Below are 12476 nucleotides of genomic sequence, written 5' to 3'. Positions count from 1 at the left end.
GCATTTTATTCTAAAACTGTTTGTCACTAATTTCAGTATTTTAGTTAGAAAACTCCCGTATACCATGTAACATTACCCACAATCCTCTCTGCTCCACCCTTCCATGCTGGGTGTCATTACCATAGACATATATAGATAGACGCGACATTGAGCGCTGCCGTCTACTAGAGCGGCGTTGCCTACAGGGCGGCCATCTTGGAACAGGGCCACTCGCTCCTACAGTGCATTACATCTATGGAGGAATGGGGTTTCTACACAATAAAAGTGATCATAAATCGCTCAGTTGAAGTCCGGCATCTTTTCTTTACAATCCTCTGTCAGAAGCTAGTCTGCTGATAACATTAAGTAAAAATTGTATTTGGGTAGTAAAACCATATTTTTATCATAGCTACATGTGTGACGTTTTTAACAGATCAATACGTTTTGAAATCGGTCCAAAATTCAGCGAATAATTCTACTTAGAGATTGAGGAGTACCTCTTTCCTTCGTATGTTCATGCACCGCTGCCTCTGCGAGCCCTGCACCAAGATGGCAGCGCTTTAGGCACCTCCCTCCACAGTCAATGTCGCGTCTATCTATATATGTCTATGGTCATTACAACCTAGAGAAGCTACTCTAACTAGCTAGCGCTAACCAGCTAGCCTCAGCTAACAGAAAACACACAGACAAACTTTTTATTTCTCAGTCTTCATGTCAGAGTTTCTTCTTCTGTCTCAATATTTCATCAAATCCTAAAACAACTGACGATAAATATAACTGATGTAGTTTTATTATCTTCTGTCCTTTAGAGTCTATCCACATGATTCTACATCAACTATCAACCACATGGTGACTTGACTGATAGAATCTGAGCAGAGTGTTTTTAACGGATTGTATAATGTGCACAAGACCTGGGATAGACTGGAGACCTGTCCAGGGTGGACCCCGTCTCTAGACCAATGACAGCTGGGATAGGGTCAAGCAAATAGACCAGGGTCCATAGTGACCAGGGGCCTCATGTATGAAGGGTGTGTGCAGACAAAAACGTTCCGTACGTTCTCGTTCACAGAAAAGTTCAGATGAAGGTAAATGTCCGTGAACTTGTCCGTTCCTTCACCAACGTCATGTCTGGCTACGCTGGCTTCTACAGCTGTTGATCCTCTGGAGACACTTAGAGGTGATGCTGGGAAACTGTCATCAATGTGAAAACTATTAGTCCGACCAGTCGACCCTGAGCAGAGCCATGCCAGCCGTGTGGGGCGGAGTTATCCTCATGTCAGCCAGGTATATCAAATACCCACAATGCATCTGAACAGGTCAACATTAAAGAGATGGTTCTCTGAATGTAATCAGAGCTATGGACTGGACACACATTGATATGAAAGAACCATCACATGATGAAACATGTTCATTCATCAATGATCAGATGTGATGCTTCATTAACCAACATGGTGGGACGTGGAGGACAGCTGTCAAAGAGGACACGTCTGTCTCCACTCCAGTGGAGGACAGCTGTCAAAGAGGACACGTTTGTCTCCACTCCAGTGGAGGACAGCTGTCAAAGAGGACACGTCAAAGAGGACATGTATGTCTCCACTCCAGTGGAGGACAGCTGTCAAAGAGGACATGTTTGTCTCCACTCCTGTGGAGGACAGCTGTCAAAGAGGACATGTCTGTCTCCACTCCGGTGGAGGACAGCTGTCAAAGAGGACATGTCAAAGAGGACATGTATGTCTCCACTCCAGTGGAGGACAGCTGTCAAAGAGGACATGTCTGTCTCCACTCCGGTGGAGGACAGCTGTCAAAGAGGACATGTCTGTCTCCACTCCAGTGAGTAGCGTCTCCAGTTTTCCGTCTTACTCATTCTTATGTTTTCATTTTCTGATGGAGCAGAGAGGGGAATCTCAGGTGGAGGGTCAATTTAAATATAATTTGCATATTAAAGGGGGGCGTGGCCAGGGAGGGGTCGGGTACAACATGTGCACTTGATTGGGATGTACGAAGGAAATGTGCTTCTAGATCTGAACGTGGGCCACGTTTAAGTAGGAAATCCACACAAGTCTTTGTACATGAGGCCCCTGGTCCATAGAGAGAGTCAGAAAGACCAGGGTCCATAGAAACCAGGGTCCTTAGAAACCAGGGTTCTAGAGACTGAGAGGTTCTACTCTGGTTCTACTCTGGTGGAATAATTGATGGTTAAGTTTCAACCTGTAAATAAATCAGCTTCATGTTAAACTGACTCTGTCTCACTTTGTGAATCTCTAACAAGGACCTGGTTCTGAAACTGGTCCTCAGGAGTCCTCATGGTTTCACTCTCACCTGTACGTACCTGCCTTGCTCATGAGCACATAAAGAACATTCAGCTCAATTCAAGTCTGCAGGAAACTGGAGTGAAGGACCGGTTCATCCTGATCTGTCAGTTTACCTGTCTCTGGGAAATCACATGACATTATGCCCCGCCCCCTTCCACCCACACCTTCACATTCTCTGAGGTTCATTTATTGACCGTGTTGTTTTATTGTTTATTTGTAATGAAATAAAAACTGATCTTTGTTAATGTTAATATAATTTAATTCTTCATCAGAGTCTGCTTGGTTTTCATTGTTTCCTGTTTTATTTTGAAATGGTCCCTGTGTCTTTGGTTCTACTTCCTGTCTTTGTCTGATTGGTTGCTGGTCTCTAACGTCTAGTCTGATTTAAATGTAAAGTCTCATAAACCACCAGGAGGGGGCGATAAAGCCCCTTTTATTGACAAACACGTACTTAGAAGAAGAAGAAGAAGAAGAAGAAGAGGAGGGAGCCAATCACAGTGCATCCGGAAGTGACCTACATCAGTAAACATGGTGTATTTCCGGTCAGCAGAGTTTTCCCAGATTTCTCCATGACTGCTCAGGTGAGTCTGAACCCTCAAGTTGAGTTTAACGTCTTCACCAGACTCCGTTCATATTTTGTCTGAATTTAACACAACTCTGCTCGTTATCAAACGGGACACACCGCGCAGCTGGAGATAAAGTTAAAATGTTCACTGATGAATTCATGAGTAACGTTAAAGCAGAATTTAAGACGGACTATTTTTGTAGAAGCATTTGCCGTTTCTTGTCTGTTTGGAAAAATATGTTGTTGTTTAGGAAGGAAATGTTTAAATGTCATGTTTTCCAAACGAAGATCTGCCTGAACTGAAATGACGGCTCGTTGCCTCAGGGCGCGAAAAGCACGAGGAGGTCTGATCATATGACTGGCACGCGGAATAAAAGACACAACCAATAATAATAATAATCAATAATAATCAATAATAATAATAACAATAAAGAATAACTCCTCCTGGTGCCTGGTGTCGTTGTTTCCTCCTCTTTTCTTCTTCAGGTGTTTCTGTTATACTTCGCTCAGAGCGTCCAGCTGACCGGGGTCAAGGAGGAAGAGGGCGTGGCCGTTCCGACACCAATCAGCAGCCAGGACCTGTGGCAGCTGTTGGTACAGCGACACCCCAGGTAAACAACAACAACAACAATGTAAACAAAAACATGTAAACAACGACAAGACAACAAACAACATAAAATATACTTTAAAAATCACTTTCATTAGTTTTTGTTTCTGGAGAGAAAAGTAAATAAAACTTGATTGTAAAGGCTAACGATGCTAGCATGCTAACTGCAGATTCAAACCACAGTCTGCAGCTTTAAGGGCTAACACTGTTAGCATGCTAACTGTACCTGTGTGCAGGCTGTCTGAGCTGCAGGGTCAGGTGGTCTTAGCTGTGCGTCAGCAGTACGTTGCCATTGGCGACCAGGTGGTGACCCTGAGGGACGGAGACGAGGTTGCTGTGGTGCCGCCGCTCAGCGGAGGATAGAGCGTCAGAGCAACGGTAACCGGTCACAGCCTGCAGCCAATCAGACGTTGGCCTCCTCATCGACCAATCACGGTTAAGAAGCTCCGCTGAACTTTGACCCCGGTCATATTTGTTTCAGAGATGATGGAGGAGACGCCCAGAGACGTGTTCAAGCTGAGCCGTGATACGCTGTCTGTACAGGAAGTGGTTGACGCCGTCAGCAGCACTTCCTGTGGAGCCATTTCACTCTTTATAGGTTCTTCTTCATGTGTTTTCTGTTAGCAGTGTTGTGGTATCTTCTTCTTCTTCTAGGGAGTTATAGTGTGTGTGTGTGTGTGTGTGTGTGTGTGTGTGTGTGTGTGTCCAGGGACGACCCGTGAGGATAAGCTTCAGGGCAGGAAGGTGATTGGTCTGGAGTATGAGGCGTATGAGGTTATGGTCCAATCAGAGTTCACCAGGCTGTGCGCTGACATCAGAGGGCGTTGGCCGACCGTGACACACGTCTGCGTCCACCACCGGCTGGGGTCAGGGGTCAAACGCTAACGCTAACGCTAACGCAGCGGCACATTTGTGTGACTCACCTGTGAACTTTCCCCTCAGGTGGGTGAAAGTGGGCGATGCCAGTGTCGTCATGGCGATCTCGTCCCCTCATCGCCATGACGGCCAGCAGGCGATCCAGCGCTGCATCGACCAGCTGAAGGCCCACGTTCCCATCTGGAAGAAGGTAGGAGCCCAGGTTCTGATCCGTCCCCGCGCAACCACCTCCGGTTATTGATCAGCTGATTGTGATTGACAGGAAGTCTACGACACGCAGGAGGAGAGCTGGAAGGAGAACGCCGAGTGTCCGTGGTCGTCCAGAGAACGCCATTAATAAATAAATAAATAAATAAATAAAGATTATTATCATGAACCTGAATGTGACCGATCTGCTGCTGTTCTTCATCAATACACATGATCACGTCACTCACTTCCTGTATGACGTCACCTGGTCATGCGTCAGAGGCCCCTCATGAACACGCCTGCTGGTCATGTGACCACAGTGTGTTGCGTCATCTGACAGGTGTAGCTGCTTTTTGAAATCTTTCTCACAGTTTCCACACCTGAGCTGTTTCCTCACCGGCCTGACTCACCTGTGTGGGCGGGGCCTCAGGTAATCCTGATGGAGTTTATACTGATGTGTGAATCATCCCGTTTTATTTTTAATGGTCTGTAGCAGGGCCCGCACACATACTGTTCATCTAACACTATTTTATCTTGACGCAGTTTAATTTATTTAAAGACTTAAAACACAGAACAGGACTTTATGAGCTTTTAATTTGAAGTCGGCCGGAAGCAGCCCGCCGTCTCTATTCCGGTTGGTCAGCTGACCGTCGGCCGGTCTGCTGACTGTCAAACCCCCGAAACCCGCACCTCGACCCGGACCCGAACTCACGGACCGACACCGGTCTCTGAGCCCCAGGTAGCGGAGCTCCTGACCCGGACTCGTTCTCGACTCCTTCCGCCGTCACAGAGACCGATCCCCGGCCTACACCAGCCGAGCTCGTCGCTCCCGGAGCCGGACTCGCTCACTCCGTCTTCCGACTGTCCTAGGCCGGTCAGCTGGTCGACTCCCTCCCGGGCCTGTGTGACCCCGGCCGGACCCGCGGACCGCCATGGCCGTGCTGGATCTCGCCATGCAGGGCCTCGCCGTGTTCGGCTTCATCCTGTTCCTGGTTCTGTGGCTCATGCACTTCATGTCCATCATCTATGTGTGAGTGGAGCTAAGCTAAGCTAAGCTAACGGGGCTAGCAGCTAGCGGCTAGCGGCTAGCAGCTAGCCTCCAGCTCCGGTTCATCGCGGCGTGTTTGAATCTTTGGGGATTAATCTGAATAAACCGGTGGTTTCTGACTCGTTCGGGCGGGTGTCTGGGTTGTTCTACCGGCTCGGGCTCCGGGTGAGAGCGGGTTTCTGGGCTGTTTCTACCGGTTAGAGCTCCGTGTGGGAGCGGGTAGCCGCTGGGCGTGTTCCTGGTTCAGCCGTTAGCTCCGCAGCTAAACTCCGCTCTTCAGCTTCCAGGAAACAAAATAAGTGAATTAATTTTCCAGTGACGGGCCCTGGCTCGGTTCTGTGGGGCTGGGTGGTGTGTGTCTGTGTACCGGAGGGTTTACGGGCCTGCCTCGGTGCCGTCACGGTTCGTTAGCGGACAGATTTCCTGTTTCCTATGTTGACGCCGAATCTAGTTTAGAAATCAGCCGTTTTTAGCATCTTCAGTCCGGATCCAGGTCTCTGAGCCGCCTGGCAGGATTTAACCACCGGTCTCCTGGTGTTCTGAGCCGGTCTTTAATTCGGCAATAATCCGCTTAATCCAACTCTTAATAATCTGCTTCATTTAGAGGGTTAGTGAGAATGTTCCTCTTTGACATATTTGATCTGATCAATAGAAGTTTAGAGGTTTGGGTTCAGACTCGATGTCCCCCCGTGTCCCTTATGTCCCCCATGTCCCTGGTGAGACACTTTCTCAGACCCGTCCTCACACTGACACCAGGCCTCCAGTCCTGCCTTTTATTTTGAAAATCAGAGTAGAACACCTGTCAAGGCTGGGACATGAGAACAGAGATGTTCTGGGTTAGAGGCTGAAACCCAGAGCGACTATGAAATGACTCTACAGCGACTTGGAGACAAATATGTTTAATCTTCATCACAATAAAATACAATATACAGTTATACAGACAATAATAACAGAAACATTGTTAAACCTCAGACTTCCCTCCGGTCCCCTAGAACTGAAGAAGCTACTCAGATGAAACGTCCTGTTTGAACCTTTTTTGGATAAAAACATTGTTGTCAAAATGATCAGTCTCTAAACCGCACACACTAAATCATTTAGTAAAACGTTCATTAACTGAAGAAAACCATTTTCTAACCAAACATATTTTGTGAATGAATAAAATTCAAACTGTTTCCAGTGTTTAGAGCCCGTGTGTTAAATGAATATCGTTACCTCATTAATAATGGGGTCAGAATAAAGACGTCGTCACAGAAACCAAAGTCATGTTGTTCTTCTCGACCAGCGTCGTCGTCTCTCTGTGTCTCTGCTGGTTTGTGTTTAGCTCAGTTAGCGTGACGGCTAACAGCGTCGGTCCCTCCGTGTCCCAGTCCCAGTTTACTACTAAAGGTATGAGAGACACTCACCTGACTCACCACGACGAAGGGGAACGTGTTCCACCAGGTAGACTGAGACTCTGAAGCACATGGTCCGTTTGTCGTCTCCATGTTGATCGTCTTCTTTAGCCCGGGGACTGATGTGGACAGTGACGTCTGGGACACAGTGGGTCTGGGACACAGTGAGGTCTGGGACACAGTGAGGTCTGGGACACAGTGGGTCTGGGACACAGTGAGGTCTGGGACACAGTGGGTCTGGGACACAGTGGGGTCTGGGACACAGTGGGGTCTGGGACACAAGGCACCAGGGTGGGAACGGTTGGGTTGTCAGGTTGTTAGGTTGCCGGGTTGTTAGGTTGTTAGGTTGTCAGGTTGTTAGGTTGCCAGGTTGCCAGGTTGTCAGGTTGTTAGGTTGCCAGGTTGCCAGGTTGTTAGGTTGCCAGGTTGTCAGGTTGCCGGGTGCCAGGTTGCCAGGTTGTCGGGTACCAGGTTGCCAGGTTGCCAGGTTGTCGGGTACCAGGTTGTCAGGTACCAGGTTGTCAGGTTGCCAGGTTGCCGGGTGCCAGGTTGCCAGGTTGCCGGGTACCAGGTTGCCAGGTTGCCAGGTTGCCAGGTACCAGGACACCTGAAACCACATGGACTCATTTCACTTTAAAATCAGAGTGGTCAGGGTTGAAGCACGTTGTTGACGTGTTGTTGTGTCAACCTGTTGTTACCTGGAGAGGAGGAGGAGTATGTGGTCATGTGATGCTCTGACCTTTGACCTCTGTGTTTCAGGCGTCTCCACCTCCACAAGAAGAGGTCAGAGGTCAAGCAGCCGTTCATTCAGATGTCTGGAGTTTCTCTGCTGAAGCCTCTGAAGGGCGTCGACCCCAACCTCATCTCTAACCTGGAGACCTTCTTCACCCTAGACTACCCCAAGGTGAGCTGCTACCTGCCCCCCAGCCGCTCTACCTGCCCCCCAGCCGCTCTACCTGCCCCCCAGCCCCTCTACCTGCCCCCCAGCCCCTCTACCTGCCCCCCAGCCCCTCTCCTCTACCTGCCCCCCAGCCCCTCTACCTGCCCCCCAGCTCCTCTACCTGCCCCCCAGCCGTTCTAACGGCCCCCTCTACCTGCCCCCCAGTCGCTCTAACGGCCCCTTCTACCTGCCCCCCAGCCCCTCTACCTGCCCCCCAGCCGCTCTAACGGCCCCCTCTACCTGCCCCCCAGCTCCTCTACCTGCCCCCCAGCTCCTCTACCTGCCCCCCAGCCGCTCTACCTGCCCCCCAGCTCCTCTACCTGCCCCCCAGCCGTTCTAACGGCCCCCTCTACCTGCCCCCCAGTCGCTCTAACGGCCCCTTCTACCTGCCCCCCAGCCCCTCTACCTGCCCCCCAGCCGCTCTAACGGCCCCCTCTACCTGCCCCCCAGCTCCTCTACCTGCCCCCCAGCCGTTCTAACGGCCCCCTCTACCTGCCCCCCAGTCGCTCTAACGGCCCCTTCTACCTGCCCCCCAGCCCCTCTACCTGCCCCCCAGTCGCTCTAACGGCCCCTTCTACCTGCCCCCCAGCCCCTCTACCTGCCCCCCAGCCGCTCTAACGGCCCCCTCTACCTGCCCCCCAGCCCCTCTACCTGCCCCCCAGCCCCTCCAACTGCCCCCCAGCCGCTCTACCTGCCCCCCAGCCGCTCTACCTGCCCCCCAGCCCCTCCAACTGCCCCCCAGCCGCTCTACCTGCCCCCCAGCCGCTCCAACTGCCCCCCAGCCCCTCTAACTGCCCCCTCTATTTGCCCCCTCTAACTGCCCCACTCTGTTGCAGTATGAGATCCTGCTGTGCGTTCAGGACCAGGACGACCCGGCTGTTGACGTCTGTAAGAAGTTGTTGGGGAAGTATCCCAACGTTGACGCTCGCCTCTTCATCGGTGAGTCTCCGCCCATCTGACGTCTGGTTGGCTAAGGCCTCCGCTAGCCGCTAATGCTAGCGTACGGTTCTGTGGTTCTCAGGGGGAAAGAAAGTTGGAATCAACCCCAAGATCAACAACCTGATGCCGGGCTACGAGGGAGCCAAGTACGGCCTGGTGTGGATCTGTGACAGCGGCATCAGAGGTCTGTACCTGAGCAGGTGTCCAACGCCTCGCTAACGCTCAGTCAGCGCTAATGCTTACTCCGAGTGTGTGTGTGTGTGTGTGTGTGTGTGTGTGGCAGTGAAACCCGACACCTTGACAGATATGACCAATCAGATGACAGAGAAGGTGGGACTGGTCCACGGGCTGCCGTATGTCGCCGACCGCCAAGGCTTCGCCGCCACACTGGAGCAGGTGAGGCTAGCACCATGCTAACAGCCTGGTTAGCAGGTGGCTAGTTATTAAGATGCTAACATGCTAAATCTGTCTCCAGGTGTACTTTGGGACGTCCCACCCCCGCTCCTACATCTCAGCTAACGTGACCGGGATCAAGTGTGTGACGGGAATGTCGTGTCTGATGAGGAAGGACGTCCTGGATCAGGCCGGCGGGCTGGTCGCCTTCGCCCAGTACATCGCTGAAGACTACTTCATGGCTAAAGCCATCGCTGACAGGTTAGCCTGTTAGCTTGTTAGCCTGTTAGTTTGTTAGCCTGTTAGTTTGTTAGCCTGTTAGCTTGCTAGCCTGTTAGCTTGTTAGCCTGTTAGCTTGTTAGCCTGATAGCCTGTTAATCTGTTAATCTGTTAGCCTGTTAGCTTGTTAGCCTGTTAGTTTGTTAGCCTGTTAGCCTGTTAGCTTGCTAGCCTGTTAGTTTGTTAGCCTGTTAGCCTGATAGCCTGTTAGCGTGTGGCTAACATGCCCAGTCATCACTTCCTGTTTGCTGCGCTCTCTCCTCAGAGGGTGGAAGTTCTCCATGTCGACACAGGTGGCGCTGCAGAACTCTGGCTCGTATTCCATTGGCCAGTTCCAGTCCCGCATGATCAGGTGACATCAGGCCCCGTCCTGATTGGCTGATGTACCTTGTGTGTGTGTGTGTGTGTGTGTGTGTGAACAGCTGTTAATGAGGTGTGTGTCTCAGGTGGACCAAGCTGAGGATCAACATGCTGCCCGGGACCGTGCTGGAGCCCGTCTCTGAGTGCTTCCTGGCCAGCCTCATCATTGGCTGGGCAGCTCATCACGTGTTCAGGTACGCAGCCAATCAGAGAGCAGCAGCACATTAACACAGCAGCAACGTGTTTTTCAAAATAAAACCAGGAAGGCTTGTCTCCACCTGTGCAGGTGGGACATGATGGTGTTCTTCATGTGTCACTGTCTGGCCTGGTTCATCGCAGACTACGTCCAGCTGACCGGGGTCCAGGTACCACACGGTTTATTAGTTGTTTGTTGATTCTACGTGTGAAGTAAATAAAAGTTTCACTGGTTTAACATGATGAACAGTTTGGATGGTCATGGTTGTGACTCCGCCCACAGGGGGGTCCTCTCTGCTTCTCTAAGCTGGACTTCGCCGTGGCCTGGTTCATCCGGGAGTCGATGGCGGTGCAGATCTTCCTGTCGGCTCTGTGGGACCCGACCATCAGCTGGAGGACCGGACGCTACCGGCTGCGATGCGGCGGCACCGCCGAGGAGATCCTCGATGTCTAGTTACCACGGCAACCTCGTTCCCATGGCGGAGACGACAAAGAGACTGATGTGAATTTGTTTTGTTTTTTTATGAGAAGAAACTGAGAGTGTGTGTTTTTAACTATTTATGTTCCTTTTGGTGCTAAAACTAAAACGCCAGAACAAGCCAATGAGATCGCAGGAAGGAGGGACACGTCGCAGGATCAGCCAATCAGGACACAGAACCTCCTGAGTGGAAGAAAACAACAAACTTTATTGAGTGTGGTGAAAAGCTGGACGTCTGTTTTCATGGTTCAGGTGTTCCAGCGTCTGTGACCAACAGGAGGCTGAACCACAGCGCCGTCACTTTTCTTCTTCTGTGGTGGAAGAACCACAGCGCCGTCACTTTTCTTCTTCTGTGGTGGAAGACAACTAAACGGCTCCATCTGCTTTTCTTCAACGTTTTTCGGTTTCAGCGACAGGAGGCTTCGACGCCGTCTGACGCTTCGGACTAAACGATCGATTCATCGTTAGCATGTAGCCTCACAGAGCTAACGCTAAAGGACGGGTTGACTGCTACCGCTGTTGTTTGCTTCCAAGACAAAAAATAAAAACAAGGAGCTAAAAGAGGCTAAAAGGAGCCATTTGGTTCTGGAGGAACATTTGTACTGCCAGGTTCTATCTGAGATTTAAATTAAAGATGAAAACATGAATCATCAGACGACACCCAGTGAATAAATCTATTAAATCTATTAAAACGAGGACCCTGACGTCAGTTAAAGGTCGTTATAGAAACATCGTTAACCACAGATTAGAAAACTAAAACTATTATGTTCTCGTGTCCAGAACCAGAACCAGGACTCACCCACGTGACCTGGATCGGCCTCGGACCAATCAGAGAATTCCTCTTCTGTCCATTAAGCCCCGCCCACACGATCTGATTGGTCCAGCATGTCTTTGCTGGAGCAGAATCAGACTCCAGATCGACTCTGCAGCTGAATTCAGATCTGTGACGTCACGGTCACAACATTTCAACTGTCACCAACATAGAACATAGAACACAGAACATAGAACATAGAACACAGGACCAAAACAAATGAGAACAACTCCACATTTCTGAACACTTTAGGTTGAGTCTGAACACTGTGTGTGTGTGTGTGTGTGTGTGTGTCCTTGTAAAGCTGTCTTTCTGGGGACATTAATGCATCGTGTCAATAAATGTCCTCACAAAGACAGACATACAAACGTTTGTGTGTGTGTTTCTTAAAACCGTGTTGCCTCACTGTTAGCCGTTAGCTGTTAGCATAGCCACCAGGGTTTAATTGATGACATCATCTTGTCGGATGAACCCGTCGCTGTCGTCCAATCGGATCGTTAGGATTCTTATTTGTTTATTGTGGTTGTTGTTTTTTTTTATGACTTTTCTCTGCTGTAGTCTGCGAAGCGACCAATCACAGCTGAGGGTTGTGTCAACACACGAACAATAAAGTTTTATCCTTTAAATGGAACCAAACATGTCGGAGTCGTCTGTGATTGGCTGACAGAGTGGGCGGAGCCTGCACGGAGGTCATTGATCAGATTTGTTTATTCAGTGATTCATGCTACAACTTCCTGTCACACTTTCAGAATAAATTAAAGCCCCGCCCCCTCCACCACCACATGTATGCTAAAAATATGTCACGTAACAACAATGTCCCACAATGCAACACGGTACTTTACATTCATCAGCATCAGCTTAAACCAGGAAGAAAAAAAAAGAACAAAGATCATCTCTGGTTCATTTACAGTTTATAACAAACAACAGTCATGTGATCAAACTGTTTATGGATCTGATCCATCAAGATGGCCGACAGATGACCCGGTCACATGACCCAGTCACATGACCCAGGAAGCAGTCTGTCTGTGGACAATCGCCCCCTGGTGGCTGGTCACATCATAAGCCCCGCCCCTTCTGCATTAACTGATCGATCAATAAGTTCATGCTAATGCTAATG

General features: G+C 50.0%; 3 protein-coding genes across 4 annotated transcripts in view; 2 read left to right on the top strand and 1 right to left on the bottom strand.

Moving 5' to 3' along the window:
• Positions 1 to 2827: 2827 nt before the first annotated feature.
• On the top strand, positions 2828 to 4721 carry mocs2 (molybdenum cofactor synthesis 2). Of its 2 annotated transcripts, XM_084572969.1 has the most exons (5): positions 3702 to 3841; positions 3945 to 4061; positions 4173 to 4329; positions 4406 to 4529; positions 4602 to 4721. In XM_084572969.1, exons 2-5 carry the CDS (start codon positions 3947 to 3949, stop codon positions 4674 to 4676), a joined length of 471 nt encoding a protein of 156 aa, XP_084429095.1. In that variant the 5' UTR covers positions 3702 to 3841; positions 3945 to 3946; the 3' UTR covers positions 4677 to 4721. The 2 variants fall into 2 exon arrangements, with proteins under 2 accessions (XP_084429096.1, XP_084429095.1); XM_084572970.1 differs by lacking the exons at positions 4173 to 4329; positions 4406 to 4529; positions 4602 to 4721 and adding exons at positions 2828 to 2872; positions 3343 to 3467 and having other exon boundaries at positions 3700 to 3841; positions 3945 to 4064.
• A 387-nt stretch (positions 4722 to 5108) lies between these two features.
• ugcg (UDP-glucose ceramide glucosyltransferase) lies at positions 5109 to 12005 on the top strand. Its single transcript, XM_084571900.1, has 10 exons — positions 5109 to 5555; positions 7724 to 7868; positions 8741 to 8843; positions 8926 to 9027; positions 9127 to 9239; positions 9319 to 9497; positions 9781 to 9867; positions 9962 to 10069; positions 10162 to 10240; positions 10354 to 12005. Exons 1-10 carry the CDS (start codon positions 5458 to 5460, stop codon positions 10522 to 10524), a joined length of 1185 nt encoding a protein of 394 aa, XP_084428026.1. The 5' UTR covers positions 5109 to 5457; the 3' UTR covers positions 10525 to 12005.
• A 115-nt stretch (positions 12006 to 12120) lies between these two features.
• Positions 12121 to 12476, bottom strand: part of LOC311507526 (polypyrimidine tract-binding protein 3-like) — a 10135-nt gene continuing 9779 nt past the window's right edge. Inside the window, exon 12 of the mRNA XM_084571898.1 lies at positions 12121 to 12476. This exon is cut by the window's right edge and continues 1190 nt beyond it. The gene's annotated coding sequence lies outside the window, so the exon portion shown is untranslated.

This window comes from Chelon labrosus, assembly GCF_963514085.1.
Source record: "Chelon labrosus genome assembly, chromosome: 22".
NCBI classification, from domain to species: domain Eukaryota; kingdom Metazoa; phylum Chordata; class Actinopteri; order Mugiliformes; family Mugilidae; genus Chelon; species Chelon labrosus.
The sequence above is the reverse complement of the archived record's forward strand: the minus strand, read 5'-3'. Positions and strand labels throughout refer to the sequence as shown.

Coding starts and splice junctions, on each gene's coding strand:
- ugcg (XM_084571900.1), top strand. CDS start 5,458: ATGGCCGTGCTGGATCTCGCCATGCAGGGCCTCGCCGTGTTCGGCTTC. Junction 7,869..8,740: donor TCACCCTAGACTACCCCAAG/GTGAGCTGCTAC, acceptor ACTCTGTTGCAG/TATGAGATCCTGCTGTGCGT. Junction 9,240..9,318: donor TCGCCGCCACACTGGAGCAG/GTGAGGCTAGCA, acceptor ATCTGTCTCCAG/GTGTACTTTGGGACGTCCCA.
- mocs2 (XM_084572969.1), top strand. CDS start 3,947: ATGATGGAGGAGACGCCCAGAGACGTGTTCAAGCTGAGCCGTGATACG. Junction 4,062..4,172: donor AGCCATTTCACTCTTTATAG/GTTCTTCTTCAT, acceptor GTGTGTGTCCAG/GGACGACCCGTGAGGATAAG. Junction 4,330..4,405: donor TGCGTCCACCACCGGCTGGG/GTCAGGGGTCAA, acceptor CTTTCCCCTCAG/GTGGGTGAAAGTGGGCGATG.